Source organism: Zootoca vivipara, chromosome 14, assembly GCF_963506605.1.
Source record: "Zootoca vivipara chromosome 14, rZooViv1.1, whole genome shotgun sequence".
NCBI classification, from domain to species: Eukaryota; Metazoa; Chordata; class Lepidosauria; order Squamata; family Lacertidae; genus Zootoca; species Zootoca vivipara.
In genome coordinates this window covers 7,164,795-7,191,242 of record NC_083289.1, presented here as the reverse complement: position 1 = coordinate 7,191,242, position 26,448 = coordinate 7,164,795, and the positions used below count along the sequence as shown (strand labels likewise).

Sequence of the window (26,448 nt, the reverse complement as noted above, 5' to 3'; positions counted from 1 at the left end):
TTAACAATACTTTTCACTAGTTTTCCTGGGACAGGAAAAAACCTCTTGCCACAGAAGTTTAATATAAGGATGGAATCAGAGAAAGTAAATACCTGCTCAAGTGCAAGCAGTAACCAGAGGATCACAATATTTATTATTCTGGTCAGCCAAACTCTCCACTAACACATGGTGAACTTCCTCCAAAGAGCAGCAAGATGTCCTTCTCTTCTTTGGCAACACAAACTATTAGCTGCCTCTAGAGCAAAGATTTCCTGTGGTGTTTCTTTAAAAGCAAGACAGACGTTTAACTTTGTCTAAGTTTACTTTAGCTGCAAAAGCCCAACCTCAGGCCAGCCTGGGGCAGAGAATGTGGAGGTCAACAGAAACTGGGGCGGGTTCTATCAAATGGGGAGTCCCACAGATATCACCTTACCTCTTCCGTATCCTACAAATTCCCTACAGTGGGAATTCATCATGTTCAGGTTTTCACAACTTGGGGGCACTGAGATTAATTCAAGCTGGGATTCTTACAAACAGATTCTTACCAACAGAAAATATAGGCCACTCTACTGGTGGAGTGGGGGGAGAAGGAAAGAGGACCCTTTCCATTGAAAGCCAAGAATGCAGTGTTCACAACAACTTTTCCATGTGAGGGTGTTGTTTTGCTGGGCCTTTCCATTTCTCAGTGCTGTTATAGGGTTGTATGGATGCTTCCCAAAGGAAGAGTGAAGCTGCTCTCACTCTGTCACACTGCCCTGGTACTGCTGTTGGTCCCCAACTGCTGATTCATCAGGTTCCCAAAGACATTTTGCAGCTAGACTCCCCTGGAGGCTGCTCTATCACTTCAGACGTGATGGTACAAATGGCAAAAGGTTGAGGGGGGGCTGCCCTTCTTCCCCCAGAACACAGAGCCACAACTCAGGTTAAACAGAAAGAAGCACATTTGGCCACCCAGATAGCTGCAGGGCTGAAAAGAGGTTTGAACCTGGATTTCCTTCATTCAAATTGGAATCTCAAGCCATCACAAACCATGTGATGTATACCAGGCATCGCCAACCTGTGATGGGCCTACAACTCCCATGATCCCTAGCTAACAGGACCAGTGGACCAGTGATGGGAATTGTAGTCCAAAACATCTGGAGGGCCGAAGGTTGGGGGTGCCTGATGGATACCTTCAGTATACCTGAAGGAGGGTCTTCATCCCCATCGCTCAGCCCGGACACTGAGGTCCTCCTCCAAGGATCTTCTGCTGGTTCCCTCACTGCGAGAAGCAAAGTTACAGGGAACCAGGCAGAGGGTCTTCTCGGTACTGGCGCCCTCCAATCAGATGTCAAGGAGATAAAGAATTACACAACTTTAAGAAGACACCTGTATTGGGAGGTTTTTAATGCTTGATGTTTTTATTATTATTTTCGATATGGGGAACCCAGCCAGAAGGGCGGGGTTATAAATCATATTAATATAATATAATATAATACAATACAATACAATACAATACAATACAATACAATACAATAATATAATATAATATAATATAATATAATATAATATAATATAATATAATATAATATAATATGATATTTCTGGCTATCAGGGCTACTTTTCATAATAGATAGCAAGTGTGTTAGCCAAGCATACCCCATTTCCCCCTCTGCAAAGCTTTCTTCAGGATGTGCCTTAAGGAAACTTAAACTGGTGGAAAACTTAAACTGAGGTATCTGTGGGACTAGAATAGCCAGGATGAGCAGAGGGTCACCACTAGAAGATTTACTCAAGTCAACTGGCATAATTCTTGCAACACAAAGGAAGCAGCCACCGTTAGGTTAAAGCACAAGACACAGAGCCTATCTTGTCGAGTACCCAGAGAGTGAATTCCTGGAGTTCTCCAGGAAAACAGTCAAAAGGGTCAGAGGAAGGCAGAGGTGGTTGACCTCTGCACTGCCCAGGCTGCCTCTTTTGAGTAAGGTGATAAGAGAGCCCCAGCCTCCCCTTCCTTCATCGCCTTGTGTGAGCACAGTGGCATTTGCTAGGATATTATCTTAAAGGCAGCATAGTTCTTTTAGAGGGCTGGGAGAAGAGACAGAAACCACCCAAAAGATCTCCAGAAGGAGGGTCAGGAAACCTTCAGAACGATTTCAAAGCATAATCCCCAGGCACTACAGGTTTTGCCACTCCCAAACTCTACCTCTAATCGCCCCCTCTTGAAGCTCCAATTCTCTCCCATCCCACCCTCAAATAACCTCCAGCCCCAAATGTCCAGCACTCCCCCAACTCTATTTCTGAGCACGCAAGGCAAACACTTTTCCTGCTGCCTGCTAAGTCCTCTGCCTCCAAAGCATCCACAACCTTCTTCCTCCAAACTGCACACTAGCCCAGGAATGTTGCTTGAAGATGTATTAAGAACTTATGAAAATTGGTGCCGTGTGTCCTTTCTTGTTTGGTTTAGTTTCCACACTTTGCTGCACACCAGAGACGCTTCCCAACAAACAAAAACCCACAGGAAGCCGAGAAATATTTGGAGAATATTACAGAAACAAGAGCTGGAGGAAGACATGTGCCAAGTGCCACAACAGGGGAGTTTCTCTGCAAAGTGGGGAGCCAGAAGGATTGAAATTAGGGGCAAAAATGCAAGGCACGCTCCACAGAGTCAGAAAACAAAGTGGCAACAGGGGTGGAATTTTACACTGGAGCAGGAAGCAGGGGTGTATATGTGTGTGCATATCTTGCAGAAAAATAAATGTGTATGGGGAAGGGGAAAGTTGTGACATAAATGTCACTAAGTGTGCCAATATATTTATTTGGAGAAGAGCAGCCCAGAGCACGGCTGCTGCGTTTATTAGTCCCACTGACACAGGGGGTGGGGTGGAAAAGAGACAGCATACCGAAAAATTATGTTAAAAAATAAACAGTGGGCACAAAGGAGAGACTCAAACACCCAGAGACAAGATCTGGTCTGACAGCATGTGGTGGAGGTGAGGGGGAGAAAATGTCACAGAGGGCAGCAACAAAGAACCCAGAGATTCCTAATTCTGCCACATGAATAACTGGGAATGCTGCCAGAGCAGACAGTCTGATAGCAGCATCTTAACTGCAATCCTTACACCAGTTAATCCAGATTAAAGGCCCCAGTAATTTTGCTGAAGCTGCTCCACATGCATGCAGCCAGATACCTGGGTATACCTGCCTGCCACTTGAGAACATTGCTTCATGAGCCTGGTGACGGTCCACAAATGTTTCTGTCCTAATAATCCTGCTAGGCCTTTATGTTCCTTTCTGGTGCTTGCTGCTACAGCTGCCCTTCTGGAAGTTGTTTGTTTGGGAAGTGCAATCTTAAAATGACATCACTGGTTCTGTTGTGACATCATCTGGATTTCAAGGTGCAGCTACATGACAGCATGAAGTGTAACCCCAAATATGAATTCTTCCTTTCACAGGTTGCCATCAAAACAAAAATGGATCTAGGAACTAGCGACATATGGTTGTGCAATTTAACAACTACAGCCAGGCTCAGAGAAGCTGAGCTGGAGAGGGAGCACTACCGGTGGACAAAGTTTTCGGGCAGTGACACCATTTCTGAAACATGCTAGGTGACCAGCACACATGCATGTCAGGAGAGACTTCACAGTATTGGAGCAGGCACTTCATAGCCAATGTCACAACACAACTACGCCGGCTCAAGTTGCATTTTGCATTAGGGGGGCATTTGCTAAGCAGCCGCAACTGCAGCGACAACATTTATCCTTAAATGATTATCCCAGCCTGTTTTACTATGAAGCTTCACCTCCAACGTGCCTCAATTCACAATTGCTTGCACTGGATCACATTTGCTATCTTAATGACTAAGAGAGCCACATGCCCAGTTCAGAAAGAACCTTTTGGAACACCTTGCGATCTCCTTTCATTTTCATCACCCTAAACAAGTTGGCATCATCAGCACGCTTGGCCAAAATATTGCTAAACTGTCAATTAATAAGATAACAAGTGCCTATCCCAATACAAATTCTTGGAGGACCCCACATTCTATATCCCTTCATCAGGATAACTGTCCATTTTTCCTTCTGTCTGCTTCCTGTTTCTTAGCCAATTCCTGATCCACCAGAGGACTCATGAATCCTTGGTGTAGTACTTTGTCAAGTATCAGTGTACTGGAAGAAGCAAAGATCACCAGTGTTGAAGCAATGATTCTTCAACATCAGCTTCTTTGGTCTGGTCATGTTGTGCGGATGCCTGATGATCGTCTTCCAAAGCAACTACTCTATTCCGAACTTAAAAATGGAAAACGTAATGCTGGTGGTCAACAAAAGAGGTTTAAAGACTGTCTCAAGGCAAATCTTAAAAACTGTAGTATAAACACTAACAACTGGGAAACACTGGCTTGCGAGCACTCTAGTTGGAGAACAGCCTTTACCAAAGGTGTCATGGGCTTTGAAGAAACTCGATCTCAGGACGCAAGGGAGAAACGTGCTAAGAGGAAGGCATGCTTGGCAAATCCACACCGTGATCAACTCCCACCAGAAAACCAATGTCCCCACTGTGGAAGGACGTGTGGATCCAGAATTGGCCTCTACAGTCACTTACAGACCCATTGTTAAAACCGTGTTTATGGAAGACAATCTTACTCAGCTACGAGTGATCACCAAAGAAGAAGACTTTGTCAAGAGTTTTTTGAAACTCCAACTATACAGTGTCTACCAGATCATGCCTTCATCACCACCACTTATTAAATTTTGTACATTGTCTTGCTGCAATAACTGCATCATAAGGGAGGATATATAAATCAAGTAATAAAAACAAAAAAATATTTTTTTTGTAGGAATATTTCCGGCATTTCTCTGTGGGTCTCCTAAAATCCTAGGTAAACGTCAACATTCAGGAACATATTTATTTATATCATTTTTATGCATAAACTATATCCAAAGTGGCTAATAAAACCATTAAAATAACCATTTGCAGGAGAAAAGCTACAAACACTACCCATGACAGCAGAGGCACATAGCTGAATCAACCTCAGGATAGGGAATTTTCAAGGAATAAAGCACAGCAACCTTCACAGATCAAGGGCCTTCCAGTACATGTGACTCTTAATTGTCCCTCTGTATGCAAGAAGAAGGGACCCAGGTGGCACTGTGGGTTAAACCACAAAGCCTAGGGCTTGCTGATCAGAAGGTTGGCGGTTTGAATCCCTGTGACAGGGTGAGCTCCTGTTGCTTGGTCCCAGCTCCTGCCAACCTAGCAGTTCGAAAGCACGTCAAAGTGCAAGTAGATAAATAGGAACCGCTACAGCGGGAAGGTAAACAGCGTTCCCATGTGCTGCTCTGGTTCGCCAGAAGCGGCTTTGTCATGCTGGCCACATGACCTGGAAGCTATACGCCGGCTCCCTCGGCCAATAATGCGAGATGAGCGCGCAACCCCAGAGTCGGTCACGACTGGACCTAATGGTCAGGGGTCCCTTTACCTTTTATGCAAGAAGAAAACCAGCTTTTAGATAACCTCTGAGCTGCCCCACATTTAAGCAATTCAATCCAGTCATTCCTTCTGAGGGGAGGCAAGTGACTCCACATGCATTTAAAGGGGAATCTCCCCATCATTACACGAGTGGCTCTAACAAAAAGCTTTGCCCCTCACTTCTACTGTGAAATGAGCATGGCTTCTCCTTCAGAAATACAGAAGGCAGAAGCTGTGTGCAAACTCACCCAGGCCACTGATGGTGTGTGTCAAGTCACTGGCCTCTAGCAGGATTGGACCATTTTCTTGCTGGCCTTCTTCCTTGTAGTACAATTTGTAGCCCTGGACAGCTGCCGTGTCCTCCAAATCTTGTTGCCAGCTGACTGTGATCGTTGTGCAGTTCAGGGGTTCCAGACGCAGCTCGGGAGATTTTGGTGCTAGGAAAAGAAGGGGAGTTATTTTTCACATTGGAGGAACAAGCAGAAAACAAGGAAGCTGCCTTAGCTTGACCATCAATCCACCTAGCTCAGCCTGGAAATGTCTCTCCCAGGCCTGCCTGGAAATGCCAGGGAGTTTCTCCCACACACCATCGCTGAGCCATGGCTCTTCCCTTCCTGTAAAACCCCTGGGATGTCCAGTGCATCACAGCCGACAGAGCCGGTGCAAAGTCTGTGCAAAACTAATGCTCCATATCATAAAATGGAGGTGAAATGAGTTCATGAAGCAGCAAATATAAACTTCAGTTGAGCCACAGGGCTGCTAGGACAACACTTCAAAGGAAAGAACACCAGGGGCAATTCAGGTTAGCTTGCTAGAGATGTTTTGCAGTGGCTTCAGTTGAAAAATCCATCATTTGGGCATATATTAAATTTAAAAGATGACACACCTTTGACACTCGTGGCTTTCGGCGTGTGATGAGAAGTCCACAGGGAGGCCTCTCCCCAGCCAATCCGAGTTGCTGCAGAGATACGAACCAAATAGATGCTGTCGGGCTTCAGGCCCCCTAAAAGGTGTTCGTAGGTTGTGCCTGGGAGCTCCAGAACCTGGACGACGCTCTCGGTGCTGAGTCGAAATGACAAGCGGAACGAGACGACCTGTCCTCGCCGGTACTTGGCTGGAATCGGCAGCCAGGAGATGAGAATATCTGTGGGGCTTTGACTTGTCAAGCTGATCTCAGGAGCTCTCAGAGGTACTAAGAGGAGGAGAAGCAGAAAGAAGAGCAATTTTCCCTCTGATATAACAAGTCCCTCATATTCTCTCTCTCTCTCTCTCTCTCTCTCACACACACACACACACACACTTTATTTTATTTTTAAATTATTGCTTTTTTCTGTTTTTTAGCTGTTTAGCACCTTGAGTCCCTGTCAGGGAAAAGGCAGGATATAAAGATTTTTTTTAAACAAGAACTTACTATCTTCCAGGGTGTGCTGTGTCACGTGGTCAGACATTTGGCTAGCTCCCATCGGCATGTAGGCCACTATGTAAAAGGTGTAGTTGCTGGCAGGCTCCAAGTCGTCAATAATATAATGTGTTGTGTCGTTTCCAATAACAACTTGATATTCTTCATTATTTAAACCTGGAATGCAGAAAGAATTTACAGAAACAAATGCACCTGAAACCTCTCTACAGGATTATATGTTTAAGGCTGTGATCTTATCGACGTTTACCTAGTAAATCACCCTAAACCAAGCAAGAATAAATCAGGGAGATTTCCTTGTATGTAATGAGGCTTAGAATTGAACTACAAGGTGGCATTCTTACTTGGAAGTAAGCCCAAGCACTAAAAATGGAGCATTTCTGAGAAAAATATTCAGACTGGGCCAGAATGGGATCCTTTTGAGGTCTGAGTGAAAGCAGTTTCATGCTACCAAACTGCCTTGCTACAGAACATGGGGCTTTGGAAAGCTCTCTGTGGATGTGCTGAATCAGCTCCAAAATGCCATTCAGAAAACTAAACCACAACAAACTGTGAAGAGCAAGCAGGAAGGCACAAGAGGGGAGCCATCACAGCCTCTGGATCTCCTGCTTTATGGCCCCCTCATTTTGGACCCTGGGGATGGTGAGTGCGCTGCTGTGGCTGCTTAAAAACACCAACCAAATCAAAATGAAGATGGCCTGGACCCCTGGTCCCCCATTTTAACTCAAAGGATCCTGTTAATAGATTTGTTCTGTTTGGTGACAGGCCTGTGTACCTGTTTAGTTCGGGGACAGAGCAACAAGGATTAGTTTAAAACATACTTTTCCTCCTTAATGAGTGCAGCAATTTACATCCAAGCGTGCCCCATAAATGCACGGTAGGCTTGGTGGGAGCTTTGTCCGGCTTCATTCCTATAGAGCAAAGCTCTAAAGCAGAAAGCAGTTGGTGGCGGCAGCCAGAGGCCCTTCCTTAATGCACAATTCATGCCAAATTGCTTGTCAACTTTGTGAGAAAAACAAAAAACCACAAACTTCGCTCCTTGAAGCAGTTTAAGCCCCCCCTCCTAAGAACACAACCTCTCTACAAACCGAACAACAAAAATTCCACCAGTCGGTTTTCCCACAGTTTTGAGTTAACTTGATAGCATTTTAATTAGGCAGGATTATGAGCATCTCACAACACCCTAATTAATGGCTGGTTAATTAGGAACTGGGGGCACGATTTCTGACCTGCTACACAGGATCCCTGAACCCAAACTGAAAGGGCTCCTTCTTGTCTTGAATAGCTGGGAAGACTCCATGGGGAGGAAAGGAGGCCCCCTCCTAGAAGAGGCAGCAGAGAAGACAAGGCAGGCTCCCCCTCCCTCACACCCAATCAGCCATTCCTTTGTTCCTTTTCTTAATCGCTAACAAGGAATTAACACGCTCCCTCATCAAGTCCCCATTCTCTCTACTACCACAAACATCTCCCCTACCCCCAATCTGAAATACTTTTTTTCTTTTCTTTAAGTGGCTCTCGGCAGACACCTGTTTGCTACCTCTGCCCCTAGACCAATTTGTATTCAATACGAACATTTATTCAGCCTGTGAGGCAGGTGGGGGAAAATATGACCAGATTTTTGGAGCACATTTTAGAAATGCTGCTTTTCTTTACGATGAATGGAGCAATATCAGGCTTGTGTGAAAAGTGCAGTGCTTTGTCAACAGGAAGAAACTTCTCAGCTTTCCCTCCATGGACAGTGCAGTTACAAACAAGGACGTCAGAAGAGCTAAGCTGATGTTGGATCAGACCCAGCAACTGGGACTCGGAGGTGGCACCTCAATTTTTGCATGGGGGAAGATTTTGCTGGAGCATCAAGGGACATATTTTTTCAGCCACTCCCTTGCCCGGTACCTTTATAGGGAGGAGTTGTTGCCTGAGAATTTCCCCTTGCTCCTGCTCACTCATTTTTTGGGGGGAGGGGGGCTGAGACTGGCCTCTGTCTTTAGGGAGGGTGATAAGTTGTATTTGGCTGTTGTTTTGAGATGACAGGACAGGAGTTTGCTGTCTTACATTTTTGCATGCTGCATTTTATTGCTTGAATTTTGTCTCTGGGTTAACAATTGTGAGCTGCGGAGAGTTTTTCGGTGGAAAAGGCAGCATAGGAGTAAATGCAAGCTATCTGCTTCAAACAAGAGCTTGCGAGACCAGATACACCTCCTGCAATTCAAAAAGTTCCCACAAACATAAAATGGCCTTTTCTCCAGAGTGCTTCAGGACAGGCTAAGGATGCTGCTGCTAGAGCAGCGGCAGACAAGGCCAATTAACCAGGGGGAATCAACAGCCAAGTCTTGCTTTTAACCAGCCCATCGGTCATTAAACAGTTAACTTATTGTACCTATATAATTTCCAGAAACCTTCAGTATTTATTCTGGTGACACAGCAGCTGGTCTATAAAATGTGTTTTGTAAATGTAAGCAGGTAAATTTATTTCTTACACAAACCAACCTCGTGGTCATTCTTTTGCAATCCTCAACAACCCTTCATAATGAGGTATGGAAATACTGGGTATGTTGAATAGTTAAACAGGCCAGAGAGGCTGAGAGAGAGAGAGCAGCAGGTCCTTCTGAGTGATCACTATGCCAGACCCACTGCTCAAGGTATCTGCTACACAACAGGGAGGAGGCATGAGAGATTCAGGGGTAGAAGTAGAATCCTTTACACTTCCTCCTACGAGACTAGGCTCCTATGGGGAGGTGGGCCTCCTCAGGTGGCCCCAGGAGATTTAAAAGGTTGAAACTGGCACATAAACCATGTCTGGAAGCCAACAGATGCCACTCCAGATCTCATAAGACTGGAATTCTTCAACAGTCGTGGCCATCTATTCCCTGCTAAAAAGTGGAATTCTGCCTCCATAGCAGAAGCATCTAAATGCTCTTCAATGGAAGCCCCACATAGAGCATGTTGAAGTAGTCAAGCTTGGAGGGTATAGCAGGAAGGGTGACAACTACCATATCCTTCTTCCATTGATCAATCTGAATGCAAACACTGAGTCTAGTGAAGATATTGAAGTGCAATTATAGACATACATGCATCCAAACAGAGTCTGGGGCACAACAACCCACACAGCATATAAACTTGATTCATCAGTGGAAGAGTAATGACACCATCAATTAAAGTTGGCTTTCAAAAGATACTAGAAGTATAAATGCCACATGCTATTTGATCTCCTTAAAATAGGCCCAGCGACTTCTCCATACATTCATTTCAAGGGAACCACAAGCCTGATATTGTATTACTAGTACCTAAAACCCCACAGATTAGGTAGCATAAGTGCATTACAGTTCTTCATATTATTTATCCCAGTGGTGTCAGATTAATATTGAGAGCAAAAGGTAAATAAAAGGAAATACTGCAGAAGTCTATGGAGTAACTTGCATGAGTCAGAGGAGAAATATTCCAAGAGGGCTCTCTGCACCTTTCCAGTCATGGTCCTCAAGACTGCAGCAGATTCATTCACCCTTGCCCTCAAAAAGGCCCAGAACCATCCATTCTATGGGTTGTGCCCTAAATAGGGAGGAGCCAAGCAGCAGCTCAGGATGCTCACCAGACAGATACCATACTTACCTTCTGCTTTCATGTAGTGCACTGAGTAAGCGATGACTTTGTCTGAATTGTAAAGTGGCCTCTCCCAGGCCAGAAGGATGGCTGAACTTGACATAGTTTCTGCGTGGACATTGCAAGGGGCACTGGGCCGGTCTTCGGAAAGAACTACCGTCAATCGTGCCCTGGACAGGATGGAGCCCTGGCTGTTCTCGGCCATGCACTGGTAGATGGCGTCATCTTCAGGGATGATCTGGTTGATCACCAGTTTGCTAGACAGCCAACAAGAGCCCAGGGAAAAATTAAAAAGAAGCAAGAGCAGACTGTCCACCAACTCAGCTTCATATATTTGCACCATTGGGTTTACATGTACAGATTTTTAAGTGATTGGATGTACTATGTACAAAAAAACCCATTAAAACAAGTGGTTGGAGGTTTCTCATGGTGACAAGGGCGAGAAAGACATATGTTTGTTATTTAGGACCATTGCTAGGGATTTATTCTGCTCACTCCTATTAAAAAGGCACATAAAATAATGGAAAGAACATGATTGGAATTATTCAATTTTTTTAAAAAAAACCAAGTGCAAAGAAGCTCCAATACACACGCCACACTGGAATGAACACACTGCCACGCCATCCATGGGTCAGACCTGCCAATCCTTCACTGGGACACCCCCAAATCCACCTCTCTGCCTTGGCTGGAGCACCTCTACCCACACGTCCTCAATAGCTCCAGAGTCATTGGGCAGCTGGCCGTTCTCACCTGTTGTACATTTTTATTCTGCCGTTGGAATGGATCTTCCTCCCGTTCTTCAGCCAGGACATCCTGGGAGCTGGGATGCCTTCTGCCTGGCAGGCAAAACGAGCTGTGCCAGCTCGAGGCCTCGTCAAGCTTTCCGGCCACTCCACAAATGAAGGGGGAGCTGAGGGGTTATGAAACAAGAGCTGAAACCAAAATCTTTCTCAGGCAAGATCCCAGAATATGTTAAACCTCCCCCTTTCCCCTAAAGTCTTGCCAAATGCAGAGCACCTGGGGGCAGGGTTACAAGGCACCTTTGTCCGGAGTGGCTTTCTTGTGGGAAGAGAGAGGAACAGGAAGCAGTTGCAAAGTAAGAGCCATTTTTTAATGAGATGCTATTTGGCTATTTTACAGGTGTGCCATACCCTGCTTCATCACCCACCACTTCAAGCCTCTGGCGTGAAATTTAAGATCAAGTGACACATGAGTGGATCTCTGCTTCTGTGCCAATATAAAATGCCTCCTGTAGAGCATTTCTTCAGAGCCTCCTCATCTGCTTTATTTTCACAGTTCAGCCTCACCAGCCCAAGCAACAAGACCCTTCACTCAACAGGAAGGATTTGTTCCAGAGTAACACAGTATGCTTGTGCTGCCTGGAATTGATGGGAATTGTAGTTAAAAACATCCAGAGTACACCAGGTTCCCAAAGCCTGATGTTGCATGAGAAACGCCATTTCTTCAGTGGCTAAATCTGCTTCACACCCAACCCTGAGAGGCTTTCAAAGTCAGCTCACCTAGCACAACAAGTGTTGCCATTGCGGTGGTGAAGTTGCGCGTGCCAGGAATTGTAGCACGGCAGATGTAAACTCCAGAGTGCTGTACTTTCACATCCGAGATCATGAGATTCCCATTCCCCAGCACACGAGTGTTGAAAACGTCAATGGATTTATGGTCTGTTTGGGGAAAACAAGCCAGCAATGAAGATGTTCTTTGGTGGTGGATAAACCAATTCCACCTTCTGGAGTCCCCCTTCACTGCCCAGGTTCTCTTTGTGATGGCTCAACGCCAGTCTACACTTTAGCAAAAGAATCCAATTCAGAGGTGGCTAACCTGTAGACTTTCCATCAGCCCGCATAGCCAATGGTTAGGGATGACGGAACCTGCAGTCCCACAGCATCTGAGAGGACCACAGATAAGCCACCTCCAGTCAAATTCATTCTAGAATTTGTTTGTTGGACATCCAGCTAGTTAGAATTGGGTGAAAGCATCCTGACCTGATCCCAAACACTTGCATAGGCATAACCTCTTCAGTCCTGGAACAGTGCTGACGTTACCCTTGGCATTCCCATGCTTCCTGCTTCTTAAACACTTTCCAACCACTGTAGTGAAGCTGACCCCAACAGGCAACATCCAATTCCAGACATCCCATTTGTGAAGCGGCAGTGGCCACCAGATCCTTTTACACAAGGCAAGTCTTGCCTGTGGTGCTGTTGCTCATCAGCTGCAATCCTGCTTCTTTTACAGCGCGCAAGCTTTGCACTGGCTCAGCTGACTCTGTGGGGCCTGGGAAGCTTTTAAAAGCATGGCCACAGCTGCAAAGGGAACATATGCTCCAAAGGGAACTTTTCTTCTATGAAGACAGCAGGTGCAGAGGCCAGAACTGCACTGGCATCACAGCAGTGGCAAAAGAATTAATCCCTATGCCATGCCAGAGTCTTAGTCTGGATCATATTTGGCCCGCAATTGCAGAGGAAAAGGCATTCCACCTGAAGTTAATGGAAGCTTCTTTCCCCAATTCGAACAGAAGACACAGGGGGCCCATTTGGATGAGCAAGGAGCAAGGGAATCTTATCCACCATCCTAAGATCCTAGCCTCCCCCCCCAATACACACCTGCAATTTGCATGGGGTGGGGTTTATATCTCACCGGAGTGAATGGGAGGTTTTTCGTGATGCAAAGTGCAGGCATGGGCCTCCCAATCTGGACCAGGACCACAGGGGAAGAGGAAGGGGTTGGAAACAGATTGTGGGTGTAAGAGAATGAATGGATGAAGGAGGTGCATGCTTCTGTATGTAAATGGGTGGGTGCGTGCACACAAGAGAGATTGTGAATGAATGGAGCATGTGCTTGTAAGCATGTGAAAGGTTGGAGGGGAGGGGCCATGTGGTGTGTGCGAGAAAAAATATGAATGGGTAATGCTGTGTGTAAGACAGAGAAGGGGTGTATGGAGGGAGGGGACTCTGGCACCCCCCACACCACTGGCATGTGACCCTCAACAAAGGAAGCTGCCATCTACCAAGTCAGATCACTGGATCCATCTAGCCCAGGATTCTCCACCACAGACCTAGTGGTGGAGCCCCTCCCAGACTGACCTGGATATGCCACCATTGGAGCCTTCTGCATGCAAAGCAGATGCTCTGCTACTGAGCTTAAGCCCTTCCTCATGTATGACCCCTGGAGGAATGCAGCTCCCTCTACCCCACTGCTTTAGAGGATGGCAAGTGGCTGTCAAGTTTCCTACACTATTTCCACACTGACTAGTCTGTGGAGAAACTCTTGCCTCCTATTAGGGAAGTCCTGGAGGATTCTCCTCCAGCACTGATCTCAGCATTCATTTGATCACTGCATTCCCAGCCCCCAACCTGCCCTCGTGGTTCTACAGCAATAGTGCGAAAACACACATTGGAAATAAGAGGAAACCCTTGACCATCTCCTTCTCTCCTCCTTTTCTTCATCTGGCACAATGATGATGGAAATGAAAGAGGAGACCATCTTCAATTTGCCCAAAGTAAAGAGCCAAAGTTCGGTTTCAGGACTCACCTAAACGGCTCCAGGAAACAATAGGCTTTGGATTCCCTGTGGCAATGCATTCAAAGATGACAGTTTGGTGCAGGGTAGTTGTGATGTTCTGAGGACCAGCTATGATGGATGGCTTGTGGAAAAGCTTAATGTTGGAGGCTTTAAAAAATAAGAAGCACAAGCAAGCAGAGAGTTAAATGGAAATGCACAGCTGACATGCACGTAGAAACCCACCAAGCAGCAAGTCTTAGGATCAGGCCCCAAATTATGAAGGAATAGACCCGCAGTGAAAATCTGGGCAGTTGTCCCATGAAGGAAGTCAGTGCCTGCAGGTGATGCAATGGAACAATGCTAGAGTCAACAAGATATTATCAGGATACCTGGGGCAACCGTGAGCATTGCCTCGACACTTTTGCGCCGGTTGGCAACCGTTGTGGCAACACAGCGATAATTCCCAGCATCCTTCTGTTGAACGCCATAGATCTGTAGCACTCCAGTCGGCAATGCAGTTATTCTGAAAGGATTGTGGAAAGGGAGGGGAGAAGAGTTTCAGAATGAATCAGAGAACCAGTATGATGAGCAGAGCAGGATGCTGAACTTGGCCCCAGGGAGACCAGAGTTTGGATCCCTGCTCAGCCATTAAGCTCACTGGGTGACATCATGTTCTCTCAGCCTAACCTCGGTCCCCTAATAAAGTGGAACAGCCCCTACACACACTGCCCTGAACTTCTTGCAAGAATGGTAAGTTGCAGGTGTAATAAAGAGGTTTAGTGCAAGAGAACCAAGTATCCGTACCTGTCCATGGCTATTGGCAAGGTTGTCCGATTTACCTCCCAGGTGATGATGGCAGGAGGGTTGGCAGAGATTTTGCATGCAAAGCGAGCCACGCTCCCTTCATGCGCCTCCACTGGAAGTGGCTGAATTTCAAATGCAGACATAGCTAAAAGAGGGGGAGAAAAATGAAAGCTTGATAATTAACACAGAAAACAAGCAAAAAGCAAAATGAATACATTAGCCGATTAAGAAGAAGACATTCTTTCTTTTCTTCTTTGAGAAAACAGTCTATAAAGAGAGATCAATATAGACAACAAATGAGTGAACTAGTCTCACAAGGATATATCCTTGCAACTAAACTGAAATTCCATTAAGCATGCACTTCATTTGCCAAGTGCTGCTATAACACATGCGGGTTTTTTTACAGGTCATGCTGCAAACATTTCTCAGGCAATTTGCAAAACCCATTTTTGGCTGCACCAGGAACCAGTCAGAGATTAGGCATGGTGGCTCTCTGCCACATAGATACGTATACTCACATGAAGTCCCTACTGCAGCCAACACGCGACTCTTTAAAGTGCTTTCTCTATAGTAGCCTTCTCCAACCTGGTGCCCTCCAGCTGTTTTGGACTACAAAGCCCATCAACCCCAGCCAGGCTGCTCTATAGAGGCTGCTTCCGAGCTACTGCAATGACATCCTGCTACAGTGGGTGGGTTACAGAAATCCTAGCCAATCAGTCATAAGGGTTTCGGTCAATTAGCCAATCAATTAATGCATATATTTGCATATGAGTAAAAAGGAACCAGCAGACCCAGGTGGCGCTATGGGCTAAACCACAGAGTCTAGGGCTTGCTGATCAGAAGGTCGGCAGTTCGAATCCCTGCAATGGGGTGAGCTCCCATTGCTCGGTCCCAGCTCCTGCCCACCTAGCAGTTCGAAAGCACATCAAAGTGCAAGTAGATAAATACCGGTAGGGACCGCTCCGGCGGGAAGGTAAACGGTGTTTCCATGCGCTGCTCTGGTTCGCCAGAAGCAGCTTTGTCATGCTGGCCACATGACCCGGAAGCTGTCTGCGGACAAACGCTGGCTCCCTCGGCCTATAGAGCGAGATGAGCGCACAACCCCAGAGTCAGACACGACTGGACCTGATGGTCAGGGGGCCCTTTACCTTTACCTTTAAAAAGGAACCAAGTAAGTTCTGAAGCAGAACAACAGACAAAACACAGCCCTGTGTTAATAGACGATGCTCTACTGCCAGCTTCCACAGACGCTTCCTGAAAACCCCACATCACCCTCAGCTAGGATCTCCTGCAAAGCACCGGGAAGCAAGGGGCACAGTCTACTGTGCAAATGGCAGCTGATCACTACTTTCCCCCCTACTTTTTACTTTTCAAGATATCAGTGTGTGGGGAAAATTAAAACAACAACCACCAGCAGGTACAGAGATCTCACACACTCAGTATCCAGCCTGCCTAGCTTCCCAAACTTTTTTTTTTTAAAAAAAATATTTTTATTAAAGATTTTGTCGTTTACAAAAATACATGCATTGTCTCTTTTTTTCAAGTGATGTTTTCTACAGATCAGTTTCATTTGTTGTGAGACTTTGATTTAAAGTCCAGCAGAAGATTTCCATAAAGTAGCTCCTCCCATGAGGCTTTTTTTTTTGTCAAACCAGCAAATGTGGGCAGCTAAGGAAGATGCAAAATACAGTACTGGAGAGGTAGGTGAAGCAAAGAGAAAACACACAAGCACATCACCCCTGGCCACCTCATAAGGAAACCCCACACCCGCTGAAATTAGAAAAGAGGAAGATGGAGCCTATTTTTTGAGGGAGGGGGTAGGGAAAATTCAAGAAACTGGAGTACAGTACAGTGGTACCTTGGGTGGGTTACAAACACCTCAGGTTACAGACTCCGCTAACCCAGAAATAGTACCTCGGATTAAGAACTTTGCCTCAGGATGAGAACAGAAATCGCTCGCCGGTAGCGCAGCGGCAGTGAGAGGCCCCATTAGCTAAAGTGGTACCTCAGGTTAAGAACAGTTTCAGATTAAGATCGGACCTCCAGAACAAATTAAGTTCGTAACCAGAGGCACCACTGTATAGGCTTCAGTTCATCACTAAACCGAGACACCTTTTAGAAGAGTATTTTTTTATAATAATAAAAAATAGTCAATTAAGAAGTTGCAGACCTAGTGCTGATGTTACTGAGAGGCACTGGACAGGTGAGCAGCAGGTGGGATTTACAGCTAAGAAACCTTGAAGGTTAACCATTTGATGAATCAGAGGAGGCCAAAATATGCTAGTGATTGCATGAGAGACAGGTGCCTGCAACCAGATTTCAGGGAAAGAAAACCCAACTCACTTTTCTGTGAGGAAAGCTGCACCTGGTAGCAGAGGAAGAGCCCCCACAAAAGAGAAGCTGCCCTTTCTTCCTCGTCCTGGGTTGCAAGGGCTACAGGGCTACCTTATCTGCACCATTAAGCTGCATATCTACAAGCCCTAAGACTGATAAGACGCAGGCAATAAATGCAAGGTCACTCAGCATAGAAAACAAACATTAAGGACAGGGAAACAAAATGGTGCCTCAAGGCTCAGTTTATTGGAAGACAGAGTAGCCCGATCAGCCGCTCATTTTCCCCACAGGGCCACTAGAGATGGCAGTGATGGTCCAAATCCTGTTGCAGCATTTCACTTTTCTGCCACAGGCTACCAATGGAACAACATGGGGGTCATTCCCAGCCTCTGATCCCATCACCCGACTGCCAACCAGCTAAGCCTCTTGCCACAGATGGCACCTTACCTTTTTTGGCTCACCAGGCTGACAACTAAGAGGGCTCCAAGTGGGCAGAATCTAAGACTCAAGGGAACTGAAATTTGCTGACCAGTTTGGCCCTCAAACTTCAGTGCTGGAGAAATTGCTTTATACCGCTCTTGGTTTTATGGTATGCAATTTATCTTTAGTAACAAGTGTTTGTGTCATTGCATCATATGCAATGTTTCCTGGCATGCAAGCTACTGTGAAGCACCCATTGGCCAGCCCCAAGGAAATGACTTTTCCTTAACCCCCCCGGTTTATTGCAACCAAGGCTCAGAAAGGGACATCTAATGGTCCCTCGATTGGGAGAGTGGTCTGGGGGTTGGCACATGGTATGATTAACAGACAGTTGATTTAATTTCCTTGAGCAGGAGTTTCCCCTAAGCTTTCTTCAAGAGCCACTGCTTTTCAAATCAGGACTGAAAAACATGGGGCTTATCTCTGGGCAACACAGCTTGATTGTCAGTTTTACTGGGCTTTACAAACATAACCACCAAGGAGGAAGGCCCTTCATCTCTAAAACTACAAGTGCCAATTTGGATAATGGGGAGCAGATTACATTTGACTCCTTAAAGGGAGCCACAAACTTGCAATAATTCCAGAATCAAAGCACAGAGGGATAATATATCATCTGCTACTTAATTTAGTAACAGACTAGATGTGTATAGTTTTCAAGACAAGACCTTGTGGGAAACTTTGTGAGCAGTTTGCAATGCTAGCGTACACAAGTGTTGTGGCAGACAAAAGACATTTCTGTTTACCTGGCCATCTCCTGACCGTCGATACCGAGATCTTTGTTGTTGTTCCGGCTGTGGTTGTTGCTAAAATTAAGTGGTATTACTATCTGGATATTTTGACTGTTCTTATTTATTATTACTTAATGTTTTTAATTTAAAAAATTCCTTCCAGTAGCACCTTAGAGACCAACTAAGTTTGTCATTGGTATGAGCCGTACCTCTAAGGTGCTACTGGAAGGATTTTTTTTAATTTTGTTTCGACTATGGCAACCAACATGGCTACCTACCTGTAACTAGAACTATGGAATTAATGTTTTTAATGTATATCATGAGCCACTTTATGAGATTTTTAAATGAAAAGTTTATTGCGTAGCAGCTGTGAATAAGGTGAATTCCATGTTAGAGATAATTATTAAATGAATTTGCAAAGAAAACTGCTAATATCACCGTGATCATTTTGGTGTGGCTGCACTTGGAATACTGGGTACAATTTTGGCCACTTCACTCCCAAATAGATATTGTAGAGCTTGAAAAGGTTCAGAAAGGGGCAACCAAAACGATCGAGGGGATGGTGCGACTCCCCTACAAGGAAAGTTTTTTAGACATGTGAGTAACAGGAGACATGATGGAGGTATATAAGAATGTGAATGGTGAGGGGAGAAGTGGGACCATGCTGAATGTTGGGAGATGTGAGATTCAGGACTAGCAAAATAAAGTGCTTTCTCACACAGAGTAGAGTTAAAACTATGGATCTGGCTTCTCAAACAGGCAGTGATGGCCAAGCTGGGTGGCTCCAAAAGAGGATTAAGACAACCTCATTCATGGAAGAAGACAAGGTTCTCAATGGCTACTAGCCATGATGGTTATGTTCCACCACCTCCACTGCCAGAGGTGGATTGCCTCTGAAAACCAGTTGTTGGGAGTCACAGGTGGGGAGAGTGCTGCTGTTGCATTCAGGCCCTACTCTCAGGCTTCCCCTAATGCACATCTGATTGGCCATTGTGAAAACAGAGTGTTGCAACAGGTGGGTCGCCCCATTGGTCTGATCTTGCTGCAGCAGGGCTCTTATTGGGTTGTTATGAGATCCATAGGCTCGGGGGGTTCTGGAACAGAGGCCAAGCCAGGCTTTGAATAAGGACTAAGGTGCTAGTTAAGGACTTGAGCTACGCAGTCCTGCAACTGAGGCACGTTGTCTCAGAAGCATCTTGGAGCAACCAACATAATTCTATACTGTAGTCTGGGCAGGGAGTCAAGATAGAAGCCCCTCCACCCAAGCACCATATGTCCAGTTAAAGTGCTGGTGCCCTTGTCTGTAGCTGTCCTGACCCTCCCAGATGCCTGAGTCCAGCAGCAAAGATGTCTCCTCCTCAGGGTTCAGGGGACAAAGTATGGGCTCTGGCTCTCAGATGGTTCATGGTGGAAAGACTAGAGGAACAGGGTTGCTGGGGCACACATAGATGCTGCCCAAATATATCTGTCATTCTCTACAGCCTTCCCCCCCCCCCCGGTTCCTTCTCCCAAGAGTTTGCTTTATAGCAGCATCAATCAATCAGTGGTGCTACTGTAACATAAACACGGTGAGTGATCGTTGTTGCTATGGCGGAGCGTTAATATATTTTCCTTTCCCCCTCTTGAGTCCTGTCCACATCTGGGTTCATTCAGAAATAAAATACACGCCATGTTTTCAGACCGGTCCCTTGTGGGCAACTGCCTGGAAAAGGGAAACACCCAGACAACTCATGTTTTGGCTTAGGCAGCTCAGTGCTACAGCACTTGGGAGGGCAGGGAGCTCATGAAATAGATGAAGTAGCAGCCACCAAGGTTGCCTCTGGTCACCTGGCTGCCAACAGCCTTGGCCCCCCCACAATGGAAAAGGAATCATGCTTCAGCAAGAAAAGTTTTGGGTTCAGTGTTCCATCTGTTTGATCCTCCTTCCTCAACCTGGTGTCCCCCAGATGTTGTTGCACTACCACTCCCATCAGTCTTGGCTGGGGTTGATGAGAGGGGTGGCCCCAAACATCTGAAGAGCAACACTAGGTTGGAGGTGGATAATTTTGATCTACTTAACAGCAGCAATAATGTTGTTTGCCCAGGAATGGTAAGCTCAAATATCACCTCAGAGTATTGAGGGGCTAAGCAAGCTTTGGGAATTGGCTCCAATGCCAAAATTAACATATTATTTAAGATTTAAAACAAAACAAAACAGGGTATGGACAAAGTAGATTTATAGAAGTCTTGTTTATTTGGTGTTGCCAAATAAATTGTCTCAAAAAAAAATTCTATGTGGTTTTCATGGTTCGTATGCTCTTCTGTCAAATGGACATGTGAATATAATTGTTTTATTTTCTTTTTAAATGATTCAAAGAATGTGTTGTGTTGATCTTGAAAGGTTTAACAAGGCTACCATAAGGAAAAGCCTTATAATTGGGGAAAACTTTCTTGACAAAGATGTAAGGCACACTGTAATTGACAGTACCGGAAAGTACTGTGTAAAAAAAAAAAGTTTGATTATAAGATCTATCATCTGTCTGTCTGTCTGTCTGTCTGTCTGTCTGTCTGTCTGTCTGTCTGTCATTCCCTACGAATTGGGCAAAACTTTAAAAGTGACTCAGTTTTACTGTGGGTACATATAAAAACTGCAGGTGTCTGGCAGCGCCTTCAAGGAACTATTCTCTCCTCACTTTCACACCAGATGGAATGTATATATTCCCAGAATTTGTATGTTGTTTTTCAGCCACACAACTCACCCCCAAGACAGTCTAAAATCACAAGCAATAAAACCGTATAAATACATCATTCGGATATCATCTTCTAAGATGATACCTGCTGCAATATGCATCCAGGTGCCATCTAAAACCCAAGTGTGCTTTTTGTCTTCAGAGCTCTTGTTTCCATCCTATGAAGAATGCTGCTGTTGTGCTGGGATGCTGCTTGCAGGCTTCTAAGTGGGGTGCACCTGACTGGCCACTGTGATGACAGGATGCTGGACTTGGTGGAGCTTTGGCCTCATCCAACAGGATTCTTCTTGCATTCTTATGGAAACGCATGCAGATTTAAAATGGATTAAAACTAAGTTTTAACTAGCTAACTGTTTAAGATGTTTTGTTTTGTTTTGTTTTGTTTTCCATGCTAGCCAGGACTGCTGGGAGCTGCAGTTCAAAACATCTGGAAGCCACCAGGCTGGTGAAGACTAATTTGGCTAACCACAAGGAGGGGAAAGAGCAATGCAAGTTAGTGAAGCCCTATCCTGCCACCCCCACCCCCATCCCAAGCTCTGGAAGCCACTCGTGCTCAGCTCTTCGTGGCCCTCCCCATCACAGCATCTGAGGTTCTCTGGACTTTGTCCACTCATTTTCAATTCCCTTTGTACAAGGATGGGAGACATCCCAGCCAACAAGCAACATTTTAGGGGGGGGGTCCCCCAGAGTTGTATTCAAACACAAGGATTGCATATCAGCCAGAAACATCTTTCCTCTTGCTGTTGGGAAATCAGCACTGCATCTTCCGAGTGCCTCCTAAAGTCTCACTAACCCATTTGCAAAGATTACGGTATATTAAACCTGCAGTTCCCTCTCACCTGCCCAGCGCATGCACAAACCATCAGAAATTGATCTCATATGTGGATCATTTTCTCCTGCCTGCTGGGAAACACCAGCAGCCACAGCTGACCCCCTTCCCATTTTAGTGGGGAAGACAATCTAGGCCTGGCAGATGAGCAAAGCACACAGAACAAGCCCTCCAAATTGCATTTCCAGGACTTGGCAGCTCACAATTACCATGTCCCCTTCTGGAATTGTAGTTCCCAGGGATCCCTGGTGAGAGGGAAGGACTTAAACAGCTCAACCACATTGTGGAAATGTGGCTTTTGGAATAAAGTGCTTTGTTCAGAACCATGAGGACTAGAAGCTCTCTCTGTTTTTACCGTATCTGAAGTATGTGCCCCAGGTAAGAAAGGAGAGCAAATGCATCTGGGGCTGAAATGAGACACACAAGCTTCAGCTTTTTTAATTAGAACAACTTGCCATATGTCAGGTGCACTCTTTGTAGTTAACAGCCAGCTCATTTTACTTGCAGTTTGCCTATAGGAGAAGGTTGCATAACTCAGTGGTTTTGCATACAAAAGGTCCAAGATTCAGAGCCACTGTCAGTCAATTTAGAGTGGCAATAGTGAGCTAGATGGGCAAATAAGTTTGACTCTGTATAAGAAGCAGCATTTTCAAGACTGGGGTGTGTGTGACCATGAGAACACCCATATATTGCTCACACAATATAATATAGATATAGATGCTCACACTGGCTAGATGCTGAACACGTATGGCTATCCCCAAAAGGGAAAACACAAATGTTCCATTCTGGACAAATCAGAGAGGTGTGGAGGCAACAGGAAGCCCAAGGTGAGTGGCATTTCCTCTTCACCTGCTTCTTTGGCATGCTCATAGACATTCAGGGGCAGACCCACTCCTTTCCATTTTAAAGATTTTTCAGTAGTTTGTGTGTGGCAGACCCCAAGGAACAGATGCATGATCTGTCCACTTTTTATTGCAGACTGCCTTGATCACAATACGAAGCCCTGAGCTCTGGGAGTCAATGGGATTGCACCAGCACCTTGCAGGAATAGCCCCTCTGTTCCCCTCCCCCTTTGTATCCGGAGGGCCCAGGGGAACCTCTGCAAAGGCAGCAAGAGACAATGCAAGTGCATTCATTAAAAGAAAAGAAAAAGTCTCCTGAGCATGCGTGAAAAACTTCTGGAAGGGGAGGCAACTGAAGACCCTTACACAAGCCCAGAGGAGTCATTTTCATTGCTTAGGAGTTCCTGGGCCCGCAAGACAGGCCTAGAGGCTGTTTGGTGCCTCCCAAAGAGGGGGCAACTTGTGCTGGCAGATGAGCAAAAGCCACTGCATGATTGCAGAGCAATTTAATTTTTGATTTTTTTGAAGGAGAATGCCAAATGAAAGAGCACTGGATTTAGTGCGAGAAAGAGGCACATGGTTTTGCAAACAGTCCTGTTCTGCAGTTTGGAACTGGTATATCTCAGCATGTCAAGAAGGCAAGAGGCGATATGTACCCTTCATGCGCTCTGCCAGTGGCAACCCTGAGCACCTTTGCAAGAGCTGTGAGTCAGAGCGATGTGAAATCATGATCAAAGCCCGAATGACTCTTGTTTTCCACATTGTGTTTTTCTTTGAGCTGTGAAGGGGCATAAATCTGCCTTGCGTAGAGAGGTAATTACACAAAGCTTTCATCAATAAATAGCGAGGGGGGGCGGGGATTCCAGATGCAATAATGAGAGAGGATTCTGGCCATCTGTCCCTCCTGCTAGGCTCAATTCATCACCTTTGCCCTGGACAAATCTTTGCAGGGCCTGATCGCAGCAAAGCGAAAGGCTGGGGGGGGGAATGCAGCACACAAAGGCTGCTTCAGCCGCTTCTCTCCCCCCGCACCACCACCACGCAGCCTCCTCCGTCCTGTGCAGTACTGAGGCTCTGCAACAGAATGAAATTTAACTTCTTAACCATATGTCAGCTGCCCTCTCAGGAGAGCAGAGAAGGGAAAAGGGATGGGAAAGGCGAGTGGGTCCGTTGACCCTCTGGGGACAAAGTCACTTGCCCCCCCCCGCCCCCTCAAACAAGTGGGGAGTTAAGAAGGGGAGCAAGGAAGGAGCGCCTGCTCCACTCCTCCTGCGAGGAAGGAAGATGCTGCCTTTCACTCTTCTAACACCCCCCCCCCCCGCCTACTCTGCTGGTCTGGCTGGAATTATTACAGGAGAAACTCGGAAAATTTGAATATCGTTGAAAAGTGCATTTATTTCAGTAATGCAACTTCATTTTTATTTTTATTTTTACAAATGCTTTCTTTTGGAAATTCCACAGTAATAAAACAAATAGTTACAATAATACAAAAATAAACATTGCTATTACATTTCATTAATTACATTGCATTTATAATTGACCCGCCTAACAACAAATAATTACAATTACAACAAATGAAGGCTTGACATATCTTGCTTTGTATGTCATGCATCTATCTCATATATTGGTTTAACCTTTTAAGTTGCGTTACTGAAATAAATGCACTTCTCAACGATATTCTAATTTTCCGAGTTTCACCTGTATTTAAGTCTTTAGCAAATGAACTGCTTTATAGCCCTATTGTGATGCCCTCCTTTTGTGTCGTGGGATTTTTCTCTCTGTTTACTTTGGGAGAATCTAGTCAGCTGGCATGCACAAAATATGTTTTATGCATATAAAAAAATTAAGAAAAGTTCCTGGAGGTGGCACAATGGGTCACTGCGCCTGGCTGTTAACCAGAAGGCTGATAGTCTGAGCCCATGCAGGGACAGCTGTGGGCAGGATTCCTGCATTGCAGGGGGTTAGGCTGGATGACCTTCAGGGTCCCTTCCAACTCTACAATTCTATGATTCTAGTTTAACAGGACCTTAAGCTCTAGTATATGAAGAAAACAGTATTTAAGGCTGTAGACAATAACATGTGGGATCTGTTTTAATTATTACAGGTTTGCATAACCACAGAAGGTTTTCTCATATATATATATATATATATGGGCCCCCTGACCATCAGGTCCAGGGAGCCGGCATTTGTCTGCAGACAGCTTTTCCAATATAAATATCTAATCCATTTTCAAATTATTCAAATTATTCAAATTATGCAAATATCAATTAAACAATTAATCCAAATCTTCTGCCAAATTATATAAATTTAATCTGACTTCCCATGCTTCAGGCTCAGAAGGCCTAGTCCTCTTATAGTCTCTGCATTTCTATTTAATATAATCCAGATCGTATCCAATAATCTATTATTATCCTTCTATCTTCTTTCAAGTCACTGAGTTATTCTAGCTAGCAAGTTTAACCAAACAGTATATGTTTCTGTGTGAATTTATACCTATGATTCCCTTCTGTAAGTTAGCACTATCTCTTCGCACGCTGGTATCTTGCCAAGTTCAAAAGTCCTTTTCACAGCCGGTGTCCGCCATCTTCAAGCAATCCCAAAAAATCAAATCTTTAAGCCTCTGTGATAATTTCTCCAAGACGCTGCTCAATATAGCCTTTTCAAGGGAGATTTTGCCAGGTCAAAACTGTAAAAACACATCTAATGTCTTATTTATGGCTCACTCCCCCTTTGACTGTTATTGTAGCCAGCTTTGTCTCCAATATGGCGAAGTCTAATTTATAACTGCGTCATGTCTCAGAAATTTCTTGACAAGTTTCCAGGTGCTAATGAGATTGTTTCTCTTTGATGTCCATGAGTTAGGGAGTCTTTAACCACATTCCAGGCAAGTCCAAAAATGCAAACTTTGATTATTTATATTTTCAATTCACACAGTTTATATATTGAAGAAACCACATTATTTCAATAAATTTCCAACTTTCCAGTCTCGCTTGCTTTGTAAATATTGTATACTGGGGAAAGTTTTGTTAAATAGATAGTAAAGCACAGTAAAGCACAGTTATAAAGTTCTCCTATCACATACCATTTCTTGCTCTAAAATAAACATTTCTCTGTTATCCTTTGCTTTCTCAGTGACTGAGCTTAGCAGAATAAATCTCCCTTCCTCGTCTGAAGCATGTCCACAACTTATATCCAATTATTCTCTTAAGCCGTGGAGCCTGGTTTGCTTGTAGAATCAGCATCCAGGAGATCCAGACTCCCACGGGAGCTTTCCATCCAGTGCCCCCAGCCCCTCCTTCCTTCTGAAGTCAGAGCTGGTCGTACCCACCGGGAAGATTTTGGGAGGCTGCACACTCCCATTACAGCCTCTGATTACCCCATGGTAGCCGGAGAGAAGTTATTTTCAGCCATCTTCTACGGCGCCCGCCCCAAGCGGAAGTTTTCTGGTTTTAGGCTCACCTTTACGTCTCAGAGACTTGGGGATATGAACAAAAGCCCAACTCCCCCACACATGTAAACCTGCATAATCCGGTTCCTTCCCAAAGAGCATTCTGTAGGGAATATCACCTGTAGCAGTAGTGAAAGTATGGTTCACTAGAAAATTCGCAGCCAGGAGAGCTTCTCCCCAGAGCTTTGCGTCATTTTGTAATCCAGCATCAGTTAACAGGCTGTCCTTTACGATTTGTATGATACCCACTAATCTCTCTGCAACTCCATTTTGCCAGGGACTATTTGGGCATGTGAGGCG

The 26,448-nt window shown here is 45.2% G+C and overlaps 1 protein-coding gene across 1 annotated transcript in view; it reads right to left on the bottom strand.

Moving 5' to 3' along the window:
- PRTG (protogenin) overlaps positions 1–26,448 on the bottom strand; it is a 100,229-nt gene that overhangs the window by 30,620 nt on the left and 43,161 nt on the right. Inside the window, exons 4-12 of the mRNA XM_060282734.1 lie at positions 14,759–14,903; positions 14,344–14,477; positions 13,985–14,122; positions 11,959–12,117; positions 11,189–11,348; positions 10,448–10,695; positions 6,836–7,000; positions 6,311–6,616; positions 5,673–5,861 (exon numbers count right to left, since the gene is read on the bottom strand). Coding sequence (XP_060138717.1) covers positions 5,673–5,861; positions 6,311–6,616; positions 6,836–7,000; positions 10,448–10,695; positions 11,189–11,348; positions 11,959–12,117; positions 13,985–14,122; positions 14,344–14,477; positions 14,759–14,903 — 1,644 coding nt within the window. The remainder of the gene's footprint in view (positions 1–5,672; positions 5,862–6,310; positions 6,617–6,835; positions 7,001–10,447; positions 10,696–11,188; positions 11,349–11,958; positions 12,118–13,984; positions 14,123–14,343; positions 14,478–14,758; positions 14,904–26,448) is intronic.